The sequence below is a fragment of the Teleopsis dalmanni genome, chromosome 2, assembly GCF_002237135.1.
Source record: "Teleopsis dalmanni isolate 2A chromosome 2, ASM223713v2, whole genome shotgun sequence".
NCBI lineage: Eukaryota > Metazoa > Arthropoda > Insecta > Diptera > Diopsidae > Teleopsis > Teleopsis dalmanni.
In genome coordinates, this window is record NC_051847.1 from 189,936,728 (window position 1) to 189,953,360 (window position 16,633).

A 16,633-nucleotide genomic window follows, 5' to 3' on the forward strand; every position below is an offset into this window, starting at 1 on the left:
TTATTTATTGATTTAATACATTTATTTATTATTTTTGGTTAAAAGTTTTTAAATTTATTTGTTAAACATCTTATAAAATTTTCACAATGGTAAAACCTAATTTATCTAATGTACCCTACTCGAAATTCTGATAAATACCAACATAATTTACCATTTCCCTTTATTTTCCATCAATTTACTCGAACTCGCACATGATCTTAGAGTGCAATTATATTACAAATACTTAGCTATTCACACAGCATAATTAATTGTCCTTTTGATGTAGCAAATAAATCTAGTTCGTATAAAGATTAGCTTATTTTAATATTTAAATTATCTCTGTGGTGAAAGGAACCAATTTAACATAATTATAATCTTTTTTCTTTTACACATTTTGAAAAAGTAAAAATAATTAATCAGATCGTATAAAATTCCAGAAATATTAAATTAATCCAGATTTTGTAATCATAAACATAATCAACTTTTGTCCAATTAATATTGATCTTGTTATAAAGTATTGCTTTTTATCTTCTTTACTGTATTTATATTGAAATGTAGTGTTGACAGATATGAATCACTGGTATCAAAGCCACTTTGGAATAGGAAATGTTAATATAATATTTTAGCGCCATTTCAGCTGCATAAAAAGGGAATTCAAGGAATCAAATGTTCAGCCGTTTAAAAGCTATCAAAACAATTATATCTTAAATTTTTGTTTAAGTAAGGATTGGAAGCACTTAAGCTTTCCCAAATTAATTAATTCTAATAAATATGAACAACTAATTTCATGTATAAAAATTTTTACATCTTTGAGTCGAGATGATTCAAACTTAAATACCTTATACTCTATAATTTTATGCTTCTAATAAATAGTAGGGAAATAATAATAATAACATACTTCAAGTAGACGAATTGAACACCATTTGCTCTTCTTAAGCCAGACTAATTTCAATTAGGCTCTACCTCACCCATTTCCTTTTATAAATTTCTTCGTTCACTTCCTATTATATTCCTCACACTTCATCCTATTCGACTTGTGATTCATGCACAATTTCTGCACCACAGTCCCCTTTAGGATAACGCAATAAAACTATTGACAAACCTTTGAAAGTAAAATACTAAGAAAGATATTTGGATCTCGTCCATGAAAACGAGATCAGTCGATAACATCTTGATGCCGAGTTAGAAAAACTCTTTAATTAACAAAAACAAAAATATATTAACATACAGATTATGATAGAGAGAGATGATTTTGATATTGAAATGCTGGAATACGATGCTAAAAAGAAGAGCTATTTATTTAAAATTTTATTATTTATATTGAATGCACAAATACACATATATCTTAAAATAAAACCATAAGGGATGAGATTTACAAATTTAGTGATACATTCGTTGTAGCTAATTGCCTTTTATATAACTATAATGAGAAAAATATACCTTAAAGACCTCAGTTTTTGATTTACGATTTGAAGAGCAAAAAAATAATAATTTAAAAGATCCGAAATATTTAATTTAATATTTATTAAATTTTATTCAAATAAAGATTTATTGTTAATTAAAATATATATTTTGATAATTGAAAATATATCTCGCGAAGTTTGTTTAGAAATGATTAAAACTCATCGACCACTTCAACTGAATAACTGAAATTTAAGAATATCGTAGTGTGGATATTGGTCCAAATTAGATTAGGTAAGTTGAATTGGTAAAGAATAAATTCCTAATAAAACTATTAATTATAGTTTGTAAAAAAAAATAGATTAATAAAATTTGTTTAAAATATTTTTTTTATTTAAAAAATGAATTTTCCACTATAGTTTGCAAATTTAGTTTGTATAAAAATAAACAAATTAATAAAATTTGTTAAAAATAATTTTTTTATTAAAAAAATGATTTTTGCATTTTAATTAATAAAATGTATGATAAAATTTTCTATTTCAAAACTAATAAAGTGTTATAAAATGTAAACTAATAAAGTATTATTTACATATTATTATTATGCATCAATTTTCATTGGTTTATTATGAAATATTATTAAATAGTTTAAAAAACATATTTTAAATAAACAATATATAATATGTTATTATTTCGAAGTGTTTTAAATGATTAAAATTGTGAAAAATATGTTAAAATGAAATTATAGAAATTTCTGGTTTCTAAGGTTTTAGAAAGCATAAGATTTAAACATTTAGTTGATTTTACTTTTTAAGTTATAAACAATAAATTACAAGAAAAAACCTTAAACAATTGTAGTGTAATAGCCTACTAAACAAAAATTACTATTAAGATTAAAACAGAATATATTATTTATTACTTATTATTACATTGATTATTTTTATTTAAATAATTTTTCTAAAGAAAAGGATAATTTTAATACTATAATTTTTACGATCTTTATATAACTTATAATAAATTCAATTAATATATATAAGGCTACAGTTCTAAATATATTACCATAACAAAAACAAAGAAGTAAAAGTAAATAATATTGTAATTAAAAAAGAAATTACCTAACTAAATTAAGAAAATCTGTTTTTTAGTCTTTAATATATACAATTGATTTTTCACCGAAACCTTTAATTCTGTAAACGTTTTTTAATAATAATTTAATCATTGTTTTATTTTCTTTAACTTCATACAAATAATAAATCACACTTGAATTTTTTGTATAGCTCATCCATATTTTTAATTTAAAAAATTTGCTTATAGGCGAATTTAAAATCAATATTCAGAAATCATTAGCTACATTTTGTTTCACACATAAGCAAGACACTTAGACTATAAAAAAAGAAACATGCCGTGCAGATCTGTAGTACTTCCAGTGTTTTGAATTTCCTCCTTGAAATACTAAAACCTTGTATGTTTTAATTCGTTTATATAAACTTCCATATTACCATAAATTGTTGTTGTAGCCCGCAAGGTTCTAAAAAAACAGATAACATGAAACGAATTACAAAGATATATACACATGAGTAAGGATCTAAATATGTAATGGTAGTGGAGAGGTGAGGGGATCAATTCGAAATGAAAATGGATTGGGGATGGATGAGATGTAATAAATTCTTAGTTTCTTCGTTGTGGCATATGTACCATTGCATTTGAAACTGTGTTCTTAGGCTTCATTTTTACGCTTCCAGTAAAACGAAATCTGGTATGCTGCTTTAGTTTGTTAAACCAAACTAGTGTAAAATGCTATCAATCTAAATAGCATTATGTGCTTTATATTAATTTTGATGCTTTTTTTACGTTGTCCACAGACACTGCTATGATAACAAAGTCCAGTAATTTCAAAATACTTAATCCATATTAATTACACACTTTTTACCAACGCGTTGCTTCACACGACAACTGATTGAACTCTTAAGAAGCAAGTTTTGATTGCACTATAAAAAAAAATATATGTTTATTATATTATATTTAATCTCTTAAGTAAAAATAATTACAAAACTTACTTTGTTGTATTTGTAGAGTATCTTGAGTATGTAGCTTCATATGACGCTTAAGCGAGTCATTAACATAAAAACTCTTTTCGCACTAAAAAATATTTTTATTTTTTACAATTAATCTTAAATGAAAATAATTACAATATTTACTTCAGTGCATTTATAAGCCTTCTCACCACTATGTAGTTTCATGTGATACTTTAGTCCATGCTTAGCAGCAAAACTTTTATTGCACTATAAAGAATAAATAATTCTTATATCAAATATTTAATGAAAATAATAGTAATGTTTACTTCCAAGCATGTGTAGGGTTTTTCACCAGAATGAAGTTTCATATGACGATTGAGTGAGCTCTTAGTATAGAAATGTTGATTACACTATTAAAAATATATACTTATATTTAATCTTAAATGAAAATAATTCAAATATATACTTCATTGCATGAGAAGGGTTTGTCAGCAATATGCCGTCTTAAATGAATATCGAGCTCCTGTTTACTTGCAAGACCTTTGTTGCACTATTAAAAATAAATGGTAAATATATTTATTTTACTTCTTTTATTTCAAAGTTTATATAAACTTTTTAATCAAAACAGCTTCTTTTAGTTTTTATATGTGTATTTTTTTATATAGTTCTTTTTTATATTTAATTGCCAACGAGTCCAAGCTTTTTTGATGTCTTCATTAAAAAGGAAGACATAACCAACAACTTGCGCTGAAGAACAAAAAACTTCAAATTTTATTTAGAAAAGAACCGCTTAAATACACTTACAAAAACAATAAAAACTGTTTTTAAATCAACGAACACATGATTAACAGTAGGTGAGCTTAAAACAATGAAGTGGCATATATAATTTTATATAAAAATTGCACAATTATATACTGCCACTTGTACTTAACATATCATAAAAAATCTTATATTACAGTAATTGCTGTATTTACTTTAATGCATGAGAAAGGTTTTTCACCAGCATGTCGCCTTATATGCCGCTTGAGAGCTTCCTTAACAGCAAAACTATTATTACACTATAACAATTACATTATTTTTATATTCAATAATGGGTAAAAGTAACAACAATATTTACTTGAGGACACGAATAGGGTTTTTCACCAGAATGTAGTTTCATATGACGATTTAGTGATTCCTTAACTGCAAAGCTTTTATTACACTAAAAGATAATATACTTTTTATATTTAGTTTTCAATTAATATAATTGCAAAATTTACTTTGGCGCATATGTGCGGTTTTTCTCCAGTATGACGATTCATATGACGGTTCAAAGAGTCCTTAATATTAAAGCTTTGATCACACTATAAATAATATATATTTACATTTAATATTAAATTAAAATAGTAGTAGTATTTACTTCAGTGCATTTGTAAGGTTTTTCGCCAGTATGCTGCCTCATATGACGTTTGAGTTCTTGTTTAACAGCAAAACTTTTATTGCACTATAAATAATATAAATTTATATTATATTTTTATTACAAATAGAATTTATTTCTTTACTTACATCAGCACATGTGAAGGGTTTTTCACCAGTATGCCGCCTTGTATGATATTTAAGAGCACGCTTGCACGCAAAGCTTTTATTGCACTATAAAAATTATTTGTATATAAAATTATGTTTGTTTTGTAGTGTATATAATTGTATTGTATTGTAATATTTACTTCAGTGCATCTGAAGGGTTTTTCACCAGTATGTAACTTCATATGACGATTGAGTGAATCCTTAACAGCAAAACCTTGATTACACTATAAAAAATATATTCTAAATTTGTTCTTATATATAAATATTTCTAGGATTTACTTCAGTGCATATAAAGGGTTTTTCTCCAGCATGTCGCTTCATATGGAGATCGAGTCCTTGCTTACGAACAAAACAATGATTACACTATAAAACATATATACTTGTGTTTTTTCATTAATCAAAATAATTTAGTTTTTTACCTCTGTGCACATATATGGTTTTTTACCAGTATGTCGCATCATATGAGCAGTGAGTGCTTGATTTCGAGAAAAACTTTGGTTACACTAGAAAAAAAAAATATCCTGTTTAACATTGTTTTAATGAAAATTGTTGAAAGAATTACTTCAGCGCATGTGAAGGGTTTTTCACCTGTATGTCTTCTCATATGGAGATTAAGTGTCCCCTTAGTTGCAAAACTTTGATTGCACTAGAAAAACATGCACATTAGATTAAGTATCATATGAAAATTATTGCAATATTTACTTCACTGCAAGCAAACGGTTTTTCACCAGTATGTAGTTTCAAATGACGTATGAGTGATTTCTTAGCAGGAAACCTCTTATTACACTGAACAAAAAATATATATATTATGTATCATTAAATTCAAATGAAATCAAATATAAAAATTACTGTTGTGCATAAATAAGGTTTTTCACCAGTATGTCGCGTCATGTGATTGTTAAGTGCTTGCTTATGAACAAAACATTGTTTGCACTATAAAACAGAAAAACTCATTATAAATAATCTGAAATTTAAATAATCGTATTACTTACTTCAGTACAGGTGTAACGTTTTTCGCCAGTGTGTGTACGACGATGATCTTCTAAAATACTCAATACTGAAAATTTCTCACCACAATAGTCGCAAGTAAAAGGGCTCTCATCTTTATGGGTACTTTCACGATTTCTACATAATCTTTGAAAAGTAATTTTAAAATATTTGTTAAACTACCTACTTTAAAATTGTGGATGCCTGAACCTTGTCACCACTTTTATGTTGCTCTGTGTGCTGCTTCTCTTCGTTTTGTGTGATTTGTGACATTAAAACCTCATCTCTGATTGAAGTTCGATCGTCTGTAACAACACCATTCAAACTTTCTAGAACTGTAGTATTCGGCTCCACTTTTATACTCTCATTTTCCAGTGTTATAACACTGTATAATTCTTCTGTATTTGTTTCATCAGCTTCAACTTTGATAGATTGTTGTATATCAACGCTATCGTTCAATGACATTTGATCGTCTGTTACCGTACCTACTACGGCTTCAATAACATTAGTTACCGACTCTAATTTTATTCTTTTATTTTCTAGTATATCTACAGTATACTCCACATTTCTTAATAGTTGATCAGTGAAATTTTCATGTGGTTCATCTTTTATAAATTGTTTAACTAAATTATTATCAATTGATGTTCGAACATGTGTTATGTCATTAACTAAACATTCAGGAGCAGGTGTTTCCGCTGCTATATTATTACTATCAGTTTCTTGTTTAATAGCATCATATATTTCATTTTTGAGAATTTGTTGTGAAACTACTCCCTCACCAAGAGGCTTTCTGTCTTCATTAGTAGCATCAATAATACCTTCTGGGATAATAGTTTTTTGTTCCATTTGAATATTCTTATTTTCTAGTGTTATAATAGTGTATAATTCGTTGTTTAATAACAATTGCTCTGTGGTTGTTGTAGGTACTTCATTATCATTCAATTGTTGTAAAGATGTGCCATCTTCAACCGACATTTTGTTGTTTTTATTAACGTCCAACAGACTTTCAGAAATACTATTTTTGGGTTCTATTTTTATATTCTCATTTTCTACTGAAGTACACAGTTCATTATTTAATAACGATTGCTCTGTAGTTATCTCTAATACTTCATTTTCTTTAAATTTTATATCAGTAGTATCATCTTTAATTAACGATTTATCATCTGTAGGAAAAAATATTTTATTACACACATTACTACTACTGATGATGTCAGTTGTACTTAGCAAACAGGAAGTAGACTTTTGATGGAATTCAAATTCAAATTTACAATTAAAATCCTTGCCGCTCATTTTGTAATCATATAATCTTCCACGATTTTTGTGTTCTTCTTCATGCAACCTCATCAAATCAGATGTGCGCAATTTTGCATTACATATAGAACAAGAAAATTCATTGGATTCTGAATGTGTTATAAAAATATGTCGCTCGTAGCCGATTTGTGTTTTAAATGATTTTGAACAATCCGAACAATTTATTTCACCCATCTTAAAAAGAGAAATAATATGATATAAGAAATATTTTTATATTAAAAAATTTTGCTAACGAAATCTATTAAAAAAACTGAAAACCTTTCCATATTTAGTCTCGTATAAGAGTTTCATCTGTGATCTCATAATATAATCTGCTTAAGAACTTTAGCCTTAGAAGCTTAAACAGGTTTGTGCCAAAAAGACGGGGTTATAATAGAAAATATTTTTTGGGAATGTTTCTGCAATCCATTCAATTATTTATAATAAAAAGAGTATAATAAGAACAAAGGGGGGATATACTAGAAAATATTTTTTATCGTGTTCCTACTACATCAATTATAAAAAGATTTAACAACGGTTTAATTTATGTGCTCATGCATGTATATATGTACGACTATATAGTTGGATTCTAATTTGGTATTATATTATAAATACATTCTCTGCTCAAAAACTGAAATTAACACTATAATCTCTATATAATATTATTAGTAAAATATAAAAACAGAAACACAAAAAAATTGTATAGTTCTAATTATGTAAGGATTATATTGTCAAATCGGGGTCCATTTGACTAATAAAAGGATTTAACATCATTTCATATACATCAAATCAAGATTAATGGTTGTATTCAATTGATGAATATATATATATTTTTTTTATTATTTTAAACACAATACGTACAATAATATAAATACAAGTTTCATTTGACTACGACTAGTTCACTATGACAAAGAACTATCAAGCAGTTTTGTTATATTTCAGAATACGTTTTAGAATTGTCAAGTTGTCAAAGACTTAGTGCTAGTAGAGTAGTAATCAAAATTATTATTAGAGTACTAATTCAGGGGTAGATCTGAAGGCTAGTCCATTTAAGTCTCATCAGCAGGCCAGATGTATTAGACAGATGTTTGGCTGTCTCATTTAGATGCTGTTGTAATCGTAATCTTTATAAATATATATGATAATATACACCCAACTCTTTTTTTACACGGTAGATACGTTTCTCAGAAATCCGTGTAAAAAAAATGCCAAGTGTCAAATAAGACAGTGATTTTGAGACCGTACTAGATTAAAAATTTTTTACAAAAAAATTTTTTTTTTCAACCGTGTAACTTCAAATCCGTGTAAAAAGAAACCGTGTAAAAAAAGAGTTGGGTGTATATGTACATTAATACGTCATTTTGTAAATATGTAGTAAAAGTAAATTATGAAACATGAATGAAATTGAAAATGTATAATAATGTAAAAACTTATTTATGTTTTAAAAGGCTTTTGTGAGACTTAAATAAAAAACTTGATATTTCAAATATTTTATTTTTATTTTATATACTAATTATTTATAAAAATATTATCGATTACACGAAATTCATTTGAATTTTTCCTTAAAGTGGAGTATTATGTCTACGGTTCGCGTAAACAAGTAAAGGGGCTATTTATACTGGAATTTGTTTACAAATTGAGTTCTAAATAATAAACAATTATATTTCTAAATAAATTTTCAGGCACAACAGACTAGAAGGACGAACATATAAAATAATTTTCTACTTATTTGGCACTACAGTCCAGTGTGAGTCTTGGTCTTCTTTATGTAAAATACTACCAATTTAATTTCTAAATGAGATCAACACTTTTAACTAACTATTAAACTATTAAACTTAAACGATATATGAATATACTAATAGAAGGCCTTGGAGTTACCATATATTATTCGATTACTAAAGTATTCAATCTCTTATCCTGGTCGTGTTATTAATTAAATATACTGCAAATGTTACTCATTATTCACAAATAATCTTCTTTCATTCAATTAATACTATTTATTGTTGGCATTAAGAGACTATGAAAAACTTACATGAAATATGTCATGACTTTCACCGCAGCAAAAACAAATATCTTCATTCTCAATACTAATAGTGTCCTTTTCAATTTTTTCCATATCATTCATCCTTGTATTTTACGAGCGGTAACCACTATACAAGTGGCACATTCAGATTATTTCTTCACACCTAAAAATTAGGATTTTAGGAAATTAAAATTTAGAAGAATAAAAATATACCAATTTTAGCACTTACCTATTTTAACAAACAAAATAATTTTTTATAGTGAATAATAAAAAATGAATTTACTCTGTAATTTTGGAGGTCAAAGTTAATTGCACATTTTCTAATTTAAACTCTACAATTATCCATACAATATGCGTTTTCATTAAAATATCAAATAATATATTTATGTTAATTTCTCATATATAAAAAATTATTACAAGCAATTTGTATTATGAATGATACAAATAAGTTGGAGAATTATATACAATTTGTACAAAGTTTAATTGGTTCACAAAATCATAGACTAAAACTAAAAACTTTATTGACTTCATATTTGTTGTGCTTTTAAAATGTGTCAAAGAAATAATGTAATTAAAAAAAAAAAATTGGAGTTCGGTCAACCAGCCCAGGGTTGTAATTTATGCGCACAAAAGTCAATTTATTACAAATTACAATTTAATCATAAATTTGCAACGAAAAGACTTGAAGAAGCGAATCGAATAAAATTATATTTAATTATGCTGTGTGAATACATTAAATAATTCATGCCATTACCAAAATCGAATTGGTTTATAATTACAACACAGGTTTTCATAATAATGTTTCCAGCTGATTACTCATTAATATATTAAAATATGTAACAATTGTCAAAATAAAAACCCGAAACGATAATGTAAACACTAAATCAACTTTAATAAATTTCCTTGACTAAAGTTCGTATAATTTTACAATGAAGCTACTTGTACAAGCCAATTGAATAAAATTATATTTAATTATGCTGTGTGAATAGATTAAATAATTTATGCCATTTCAGATTAAACGAAAAGTTGTATTATAATCTGCCTTGAATGTATATTAGATATTGTATAGCAAACCTTATTGATTCATGTTAAATGAAATTTTATTATCGACAAGAAATTTATTAAAGCTTTGTTTTCTTTAGGTGTTATAATACATGTATGTATATTATTTAAAAATTGTTATTATTTAAAAATATTTTAACACAATGTTAGCTAGAAATATAATTAATTGTTATGTGAATTCGGAAATTCATCCGATCATGCTAAACTCAATTTGATTTTGTCAAAAATCAAATCAACTTAACAGTTTCATTTTACATTTACCCTGAAAACATTAAAAATGGATGTTTAGACGTTTGTCATTTTATGGCCTTACCGAATACCAAGTTACCGAGAAACTGTAAGTTTAGGCTGTAGTGCTAGCTTTATGTTTAAAGCCTACTTAAGATTTTATAATGGAAGGTTGTGACACAACGGTTAGCGTTGTTGACACGCAGACTAAAGGTTATTCTTGTGTACTACACCAACCGGTCAAATTAATAAACTTGAGCAAATCCCTAATTTTGTAAGATGACAACTCTGTTAGGTAGGTAAGAAAATGACCCCAAAGATTTTAAATTTTATACCTAATAATAGAGCAACGTTTAAGATTTGGTATATATCCTCAACTTTAGATATATAACAAATTACTGTTTTAAATGAATCGCATTCTCTGTCACATATCTATATCTTTAAACTAAAAATTTTGATTTTCCTTTATCTTGTTTTATTTCATATTTTGTGTTTATGACAACATTAGCTTAAAAATAATTTAAATTAAACTTATATTTAACTTATATTTATATTTATATTTAAATAACTTCCGTAAACTTTTTCTTGATTCTTAACTACATTAACAACGTAGTATGCATAAAATGCTTAACGTCGTCGGAATCTGACAAAAAAACTGATCAGTTATTTAAAGCTTAAGATGAAGATGAATTTTAAAATTAAAATTCCCGAAGCGTTGGCTACGTTTTATCCATACATAAGTAAAACAATTTTTCTATAGAAAACAACCATGCCATGTCAATAAACCATTATACTACCAATGTTTTGGATTTACTCTTTGAAATTCTAAAACTTTATATTCTTTTAGAATAATTCGTTAATAAGAACTTCTATAAATGTTCAGTTCCTCCGCTGTTGCACTTAAATCTGTGATTCATACTGGGCTTCGTTTTTACGCTTCCAATAAAATGAAATCTATACCAGATTTCTGCTGCTTTAGTTTGTAAAACCAAACTGGTGTAAAATGATAATAGCAACGTGTACTTCACATTTGAATGTTTTGAATATTTCTTTATATGGTCCACAGAAAATTGAACGTAGATGAGTTTTGCTATGATAACAAAGTACAGTAGTAACAAAATACTTTATCCATATTAATTACAAACTTTTGCCAATGTGTTGTATTGTACGACAACTGATTTAACTCTTAAGAAAAAAGTTTTGATTGCACTATAAAAATATATACTTATTATATTATATTTATTCTTAAATAAAAATAATTGCAATACTTACTTTGTTGTATTCGTAGAATTTCTTTAGCATGACGCCTCATATGACGCTTAAGAGAGTCATTAACATTAAAACTTTCATTGCACTATAAAAATATAGACTTCGTATATATAATTTCAAATCAAAATAATTACAATATTTACTTCAGTACATTTATAGGGCTTTTCACCAGTATGTTGTCTCATATGACGTTTAAGCGCCTGCTTAACAGCAAAACTATTATTACACTATAACAATGATTTCATTATTGTATTTAATAATGCATATAAATAACAATATTTACTTCAGTGCAAGAGTAAGGCTTTTCACCAGAATGCAGTTTTATATGACGATTTAGTGATTCCTTAACTGTAAAACTTTTATTACACTAAAAGATAATATACTTTTTATATTTCGTCTTAAAATAATACATTTGTAATATTTACTTCAGAACATGTGTGGGGTTTAACTCCAGTATGACGATTTATATGACGATTCAGAGAGTCCTTAATATTAAAACTTTGATCACACTATAAAGAATACAAATTTACAGCTAATATTAAATAAAAATAATTGTAATATTTACCATAGTGCATTTGTATGGTTTTTCGCCTGTATGCTGCCTCATATGACGTTTGAGTTCTTGTTTAACACCAAAGCTTTTATTACACTATAAAAAAATTTATATTTATTATAATTTATTGTAAATAGAAACGATTTTGCTAATTACTTCAGTACATGTGTGCGGTTTTTCACCCGTATGTCGCCTCATGTGACGTTTGAGGGCAAGCTTGAACACAAACCTTCGATTACACTAAAAAAATTAGTTATTCATATATATATATTTTTATATTTATTTTGAAGTGAAAATAATTGTAATAATTACTTCAGGACACGTAAAGGGTTTTTCACCAGTATGCAGCTTCATATGACGATTTAGTGATTCCTTAGTAGCAAAACATTGACTACACTATAAATAATATATTTTTTACTTTATTTTGATATTAAAATATTTGTAGACTTTACTTCAGTGCATAAAAAGGGTTTTTCACCAGAATGTCGTTTCATATGAAGTTCGAGTCCTTGTTTACGAGCAAAACAATGTTTACACTATAAAAATATATTGTTATTATAGTTATTCTTTAACGTTAATATTTCGTTTTTTACCTCAGTACACATGTATGGCCTTTCACCAGTATGTCGCATCATATGAGCACTGAGTGCTTGCTTACGAGAAAAGCATTGATTACACTGAAAACAAATTCATTCTTAATATCTTTATTTTTGAATCAAAACTATTAAAATCACTACTTCTGTGCATGTGAAGGGTTTTTCGCCTGTATGTCGCCTCATATGAAGATTAAGTGCCTCTTTGATAGCGAAACATTGATTGCACTATAAAAATGTATGGTATACATCAGATTTAGTACTATTTGGAAAAATTTCAATATTTACTTCACTGCATGCAAAGGGTTTTTCGCCAGTATGTATCCTCAAATGACGCTTGAGTGACTCCTTAACAGCAAAACTTTTATTGCACTTAAAAAATATATACTAAATATCTTTAAAGTTAAATAAAATTAAATGTAAAAATTACAGTTGTGCATGAATAGGGTTTTTCACCAGTATGTCGAGTCATGTGATGATTGAGTGCTTGCTTATGAGCAAAACATTGTTTACACTATAAAACAAAAAAAGTCATTTTATATATATAATCTTAAATTTAAAGAATGGCAATACTTACTTCAGCACAGGAATAGGGTTTTTCACCAGTGTGAGAACGACGGTGGTTTTCCAATACACTCAACACCGGAAATTTCTTCTTACAAAAGTTACAAGTAAAAGGACCCTCTCCTTTCTGTATACTTTTACGCTTTCTAAAGAATTTTAAAAAGTAATTTTAAAATATTTATTAAACTACTTACTTTAAAATTGCAGATTTATTAATATTATCACCACTTTTATGTTCTTTAATGTGTTGTTTCAACAAGCAAGAGGAATTTTTAACTTGTTTTGAATTATTTTCAAATTCTTCTTCTTCTGTGAATTGTAACAATAAAATCTCATCTGCAATGGATGTTCGATCGTCTGTAACAACATCAGTCAAACTTTCTAAAACAGTAGCGTTCGGCTCGATTTTTATGTTCTCACTTTCTAGTGTTATAACACTGTATAATTCGTTTTCTAGTAATAATTCTTCTGAATTTGTTTCAGCTGCTTCAACTTTAATAGATTGTTCTTTAGCAACCGTGCCAACTACAGTTTCTGGAATAGCAGTTTCTAACTCCAATTTTATTCTCTTATTTTCTAGCGTTGTAACAGTGAACTCTGCATTTTTTAATAGTTGCTGTCTAGATATTTGATGTGGTTCATCTTTTTTAACTTGCTTTGCTAAATTATTATCAATTGAAGGTATATCGTATGTTATGCTATTTAAAGAAATACCAGTTTCAGGAATAGCATTTCTAGTTTCTATATTGATACTCTTAGTTTTGTGTGTAATAACACTGCATGATTCATGATTTTCTAACAGCTGCTCTGTAACTATTTCAGTTATATTATCTTTTACTTCTACTTCTTCTTCTACAACAAATCCACTTTTAACAAGTGTTTGATCTTCATTGGTAGACTCAATTACACCTTCAGGGATAATAGTTTTTTGTTTCAGTTTAATATTCTCATTTTCTAGTGTTATAATAGTGTATAATTCGTTGTTTAATAACAATTGCTCGGTGGTTCTTTCAGGTTCTTCATTTTCATTTAATTGTTGTACAGTAGTGTCCGCTTCAACCAATGGTCGATTGCTTATATTGACATCACGTAGACCTTTGGAGATACTAGTTTTGGGTTCTATTTTTATACTCTGATTTTCTACTGTACTACATACTTCGTTTTCGAATACCAATTGCTTTGTAGTTGTTTCAGATCCTTCATCTGTTATCAATTGCCGTTCTGGAACAACGTCTTGCTTACTGGATTTGAGTTTTTCTTTACATTGATTACAGTCAAATGGATGTTGAATATGTAGTCGGGTGGTGTCAAAACTTATTCCACTTTCATTGCAAACGTGAGGCGTTCTGATGGTATGAAGTTCAATATGAAGATTGACCGAATCCTTAATAGCGAAACATTGATCACACTATACCAAATATATACTTATAAAATTAAATCTTTGATGAATATAGTTAGAATATTTACTTCAGTGCATATGTAGGGTTTTTCATCAGTATGTCGTTTCGTATGCTGTTTGAGCATGTCTTCAGAAGTAAAACATTGATTACACTACAAAAAAAAATTTGATTTAAAAATAAATTAAAAATAAAATTTTTCTTGATTTATTTATTATCAAGTCAATATAATCTTGGTATTTACTTCAGCGCAAGTGTATGGTTTTTCACTAGTATGTAGCTTCATATGACGGTTGAGTAATCCCTTAGCAGAAAAACTTTGGTTGCGCTGTAAAAGATAACTTCAAATACTTAATATATCTAATATATCCAAAATAAACATAATTAAAATAGTTACTTCAGCGCATGTGTATGGTTTTTCGCCAGTATGAGAACGACGATGTTTTATCAATAGACTTAATACAGGAAATTTTCTATCGCAAAAGTCGCAAGCAAAAGGACGATTTCCTCTATGTTTAAGTTTATGCTTTCTGCGTCATTTTTAACAAAGTAATTTGAAAAAATCAAATATATTATTTCAAGTTTAGCAATAATTTTTGAAACTTACTTCAAAATTGATAAATTGGAAAAACAATTTTTACAAATGGGGCACATATTTTCTTCTGTTTTAGTTAATTGTGTGTCCAGATGACGCTTTAAATGTTCTTGTAAACTATCTAAACGAGAAAACATTTGTTTACACACCTCACAACTGATTGTTTCATATGTGTTCGATGAACAGGAAGTAGACTCCATATTAATTGCTTCCCTCTCAATTTTTTCAGTATTCTTCATCATATCTGCTTTTCGTAAGTGGTAATCACTATCGAACTGACAAAATGCGGAATGTTTTTTAAACTCCTATTAGAATGAAAAAAAGATTAAAAAACTATAAAATAATTTAAGCATGAGTACTTACACTATATCGTCTAAACGATTTGTGACATTTACCACAGATGTGTTTTTGAATACAATCGTCACCTTCTTGCTTTTCATCATCGCTTAAAGTTGATTCTTCCAATAGGTAACTATCGGTATTGATGACAGTTGATTCTGATGCTACAATAGGACACCCTTCGATCTTAACGGGAATGTTTTGTAGATCATCATGATTCATTTTCATTAATATTAGCTGTACTGGTCTACTTTCCACTTGTACCAAGTATGTTTGTTTAGGTGGAAATGCATTAGGCATGCACCCGTCACTGACAATTTCAACGTAATTAGTTTAGCGGCTAATACTTTGTTTTAACACTCGGTATAAAACTCGTTGTAATAATATAGTAAAACAGTCAGTAGTGAGCAGCAGCTGCAAATATAATAAGAATTTGAATGCCAACTCATAATTACAGAAAACTTTTTCATAACATAAAACTATTCTAACATAAAACTATACTATTCACATATACAATTTATCATGTGAAAAGACATTATCTTCTTTTATATTTATAGATATTGCTTAATGCACTACCGATATAATTTATATATATTTATTTTGAAATTTAATACAAATATCGCCTTTTCTTACTTTAATTACATTGAAAAGTGGAACTTAAATAGAATATAAAAAATTCTGTATCAATATTGATAAGTTAAATATATTTATAATTTCTGCTGTTTATTTATATAACGAAAAAATTTTTACCTCATAACATAAATAAATCTTAAACTCT

General features: G+C 27.2%; 1 protein-coding gene across 1 annotated transcript; it reads right to left on the bottom strand.

The window, feature by feature from the left end:
* Window positions 1-2,642: 2,642 nt before the first annotated feature.
* LOC119676416 lies at window positions 2,643-16,633 on the bottom strand. Its single transcript, XM_038087656.1, has 42 exons — window positions 16,606-16,633; window positions 15,880-16,269; window positions 15,529-15,821; window positions 15,319-15,451; window positions 15,166-15,249; window positions 14,992-15,075; window positions 13,719-14,932; window positions 13,538-13,670; window positions 13,391-13,474; window positions 13,249-13,332; window positions 13,105-13,188; window positions 12,961-13,044; window positions 12,820-12,903; window positions 12,680-12,763; window positions 12,524-12,607; window positions 12,380-12,463; window positions 12,240-12,323; window positions 12,098-12,181; window positions 11,958-12,041; window positions 11,818-11,899; window positions 11,745-11,754; window positions 9,265-9,358; window positions 7,163-7,427; window positions 6,130-7,105; window positions 5,948-6,080; window positions 5,805-5,888; window positions 5,658-5,741; window positions 5,518-5,601; window positions 5,375-5,458; window positions 5,235-5,318; window positions 5,096-5,179; window positions 4,938-5,021; window positions 4,792-4,875; window positions 4,652-4,735; window positions 4,510-4,593; window positions 4,367-4,450; window positions 3,859-3,942; window positions 3,719-3,802; window positions 3,576-3,659; window positions 3,435-3,516; window positions 3,073-3,365; window positions 2,643-2,905 (listed from the first exon to the last, which is right to left on the bottom strand). The coding sequence occupies exons 2-41, from the start codon at window positions 16,153-16,155 to the stop codon at window positions 3,343-3,345; spliced, it is 5,982 nt and encodes a 1,993-aa protein (XP_037943584.1). The 5' UTR covers window positions 16,156-16,269; window positions 16,606-16,633; the 3' UTR covers window positions 2,643-2,905; window positions 3,073-3,342.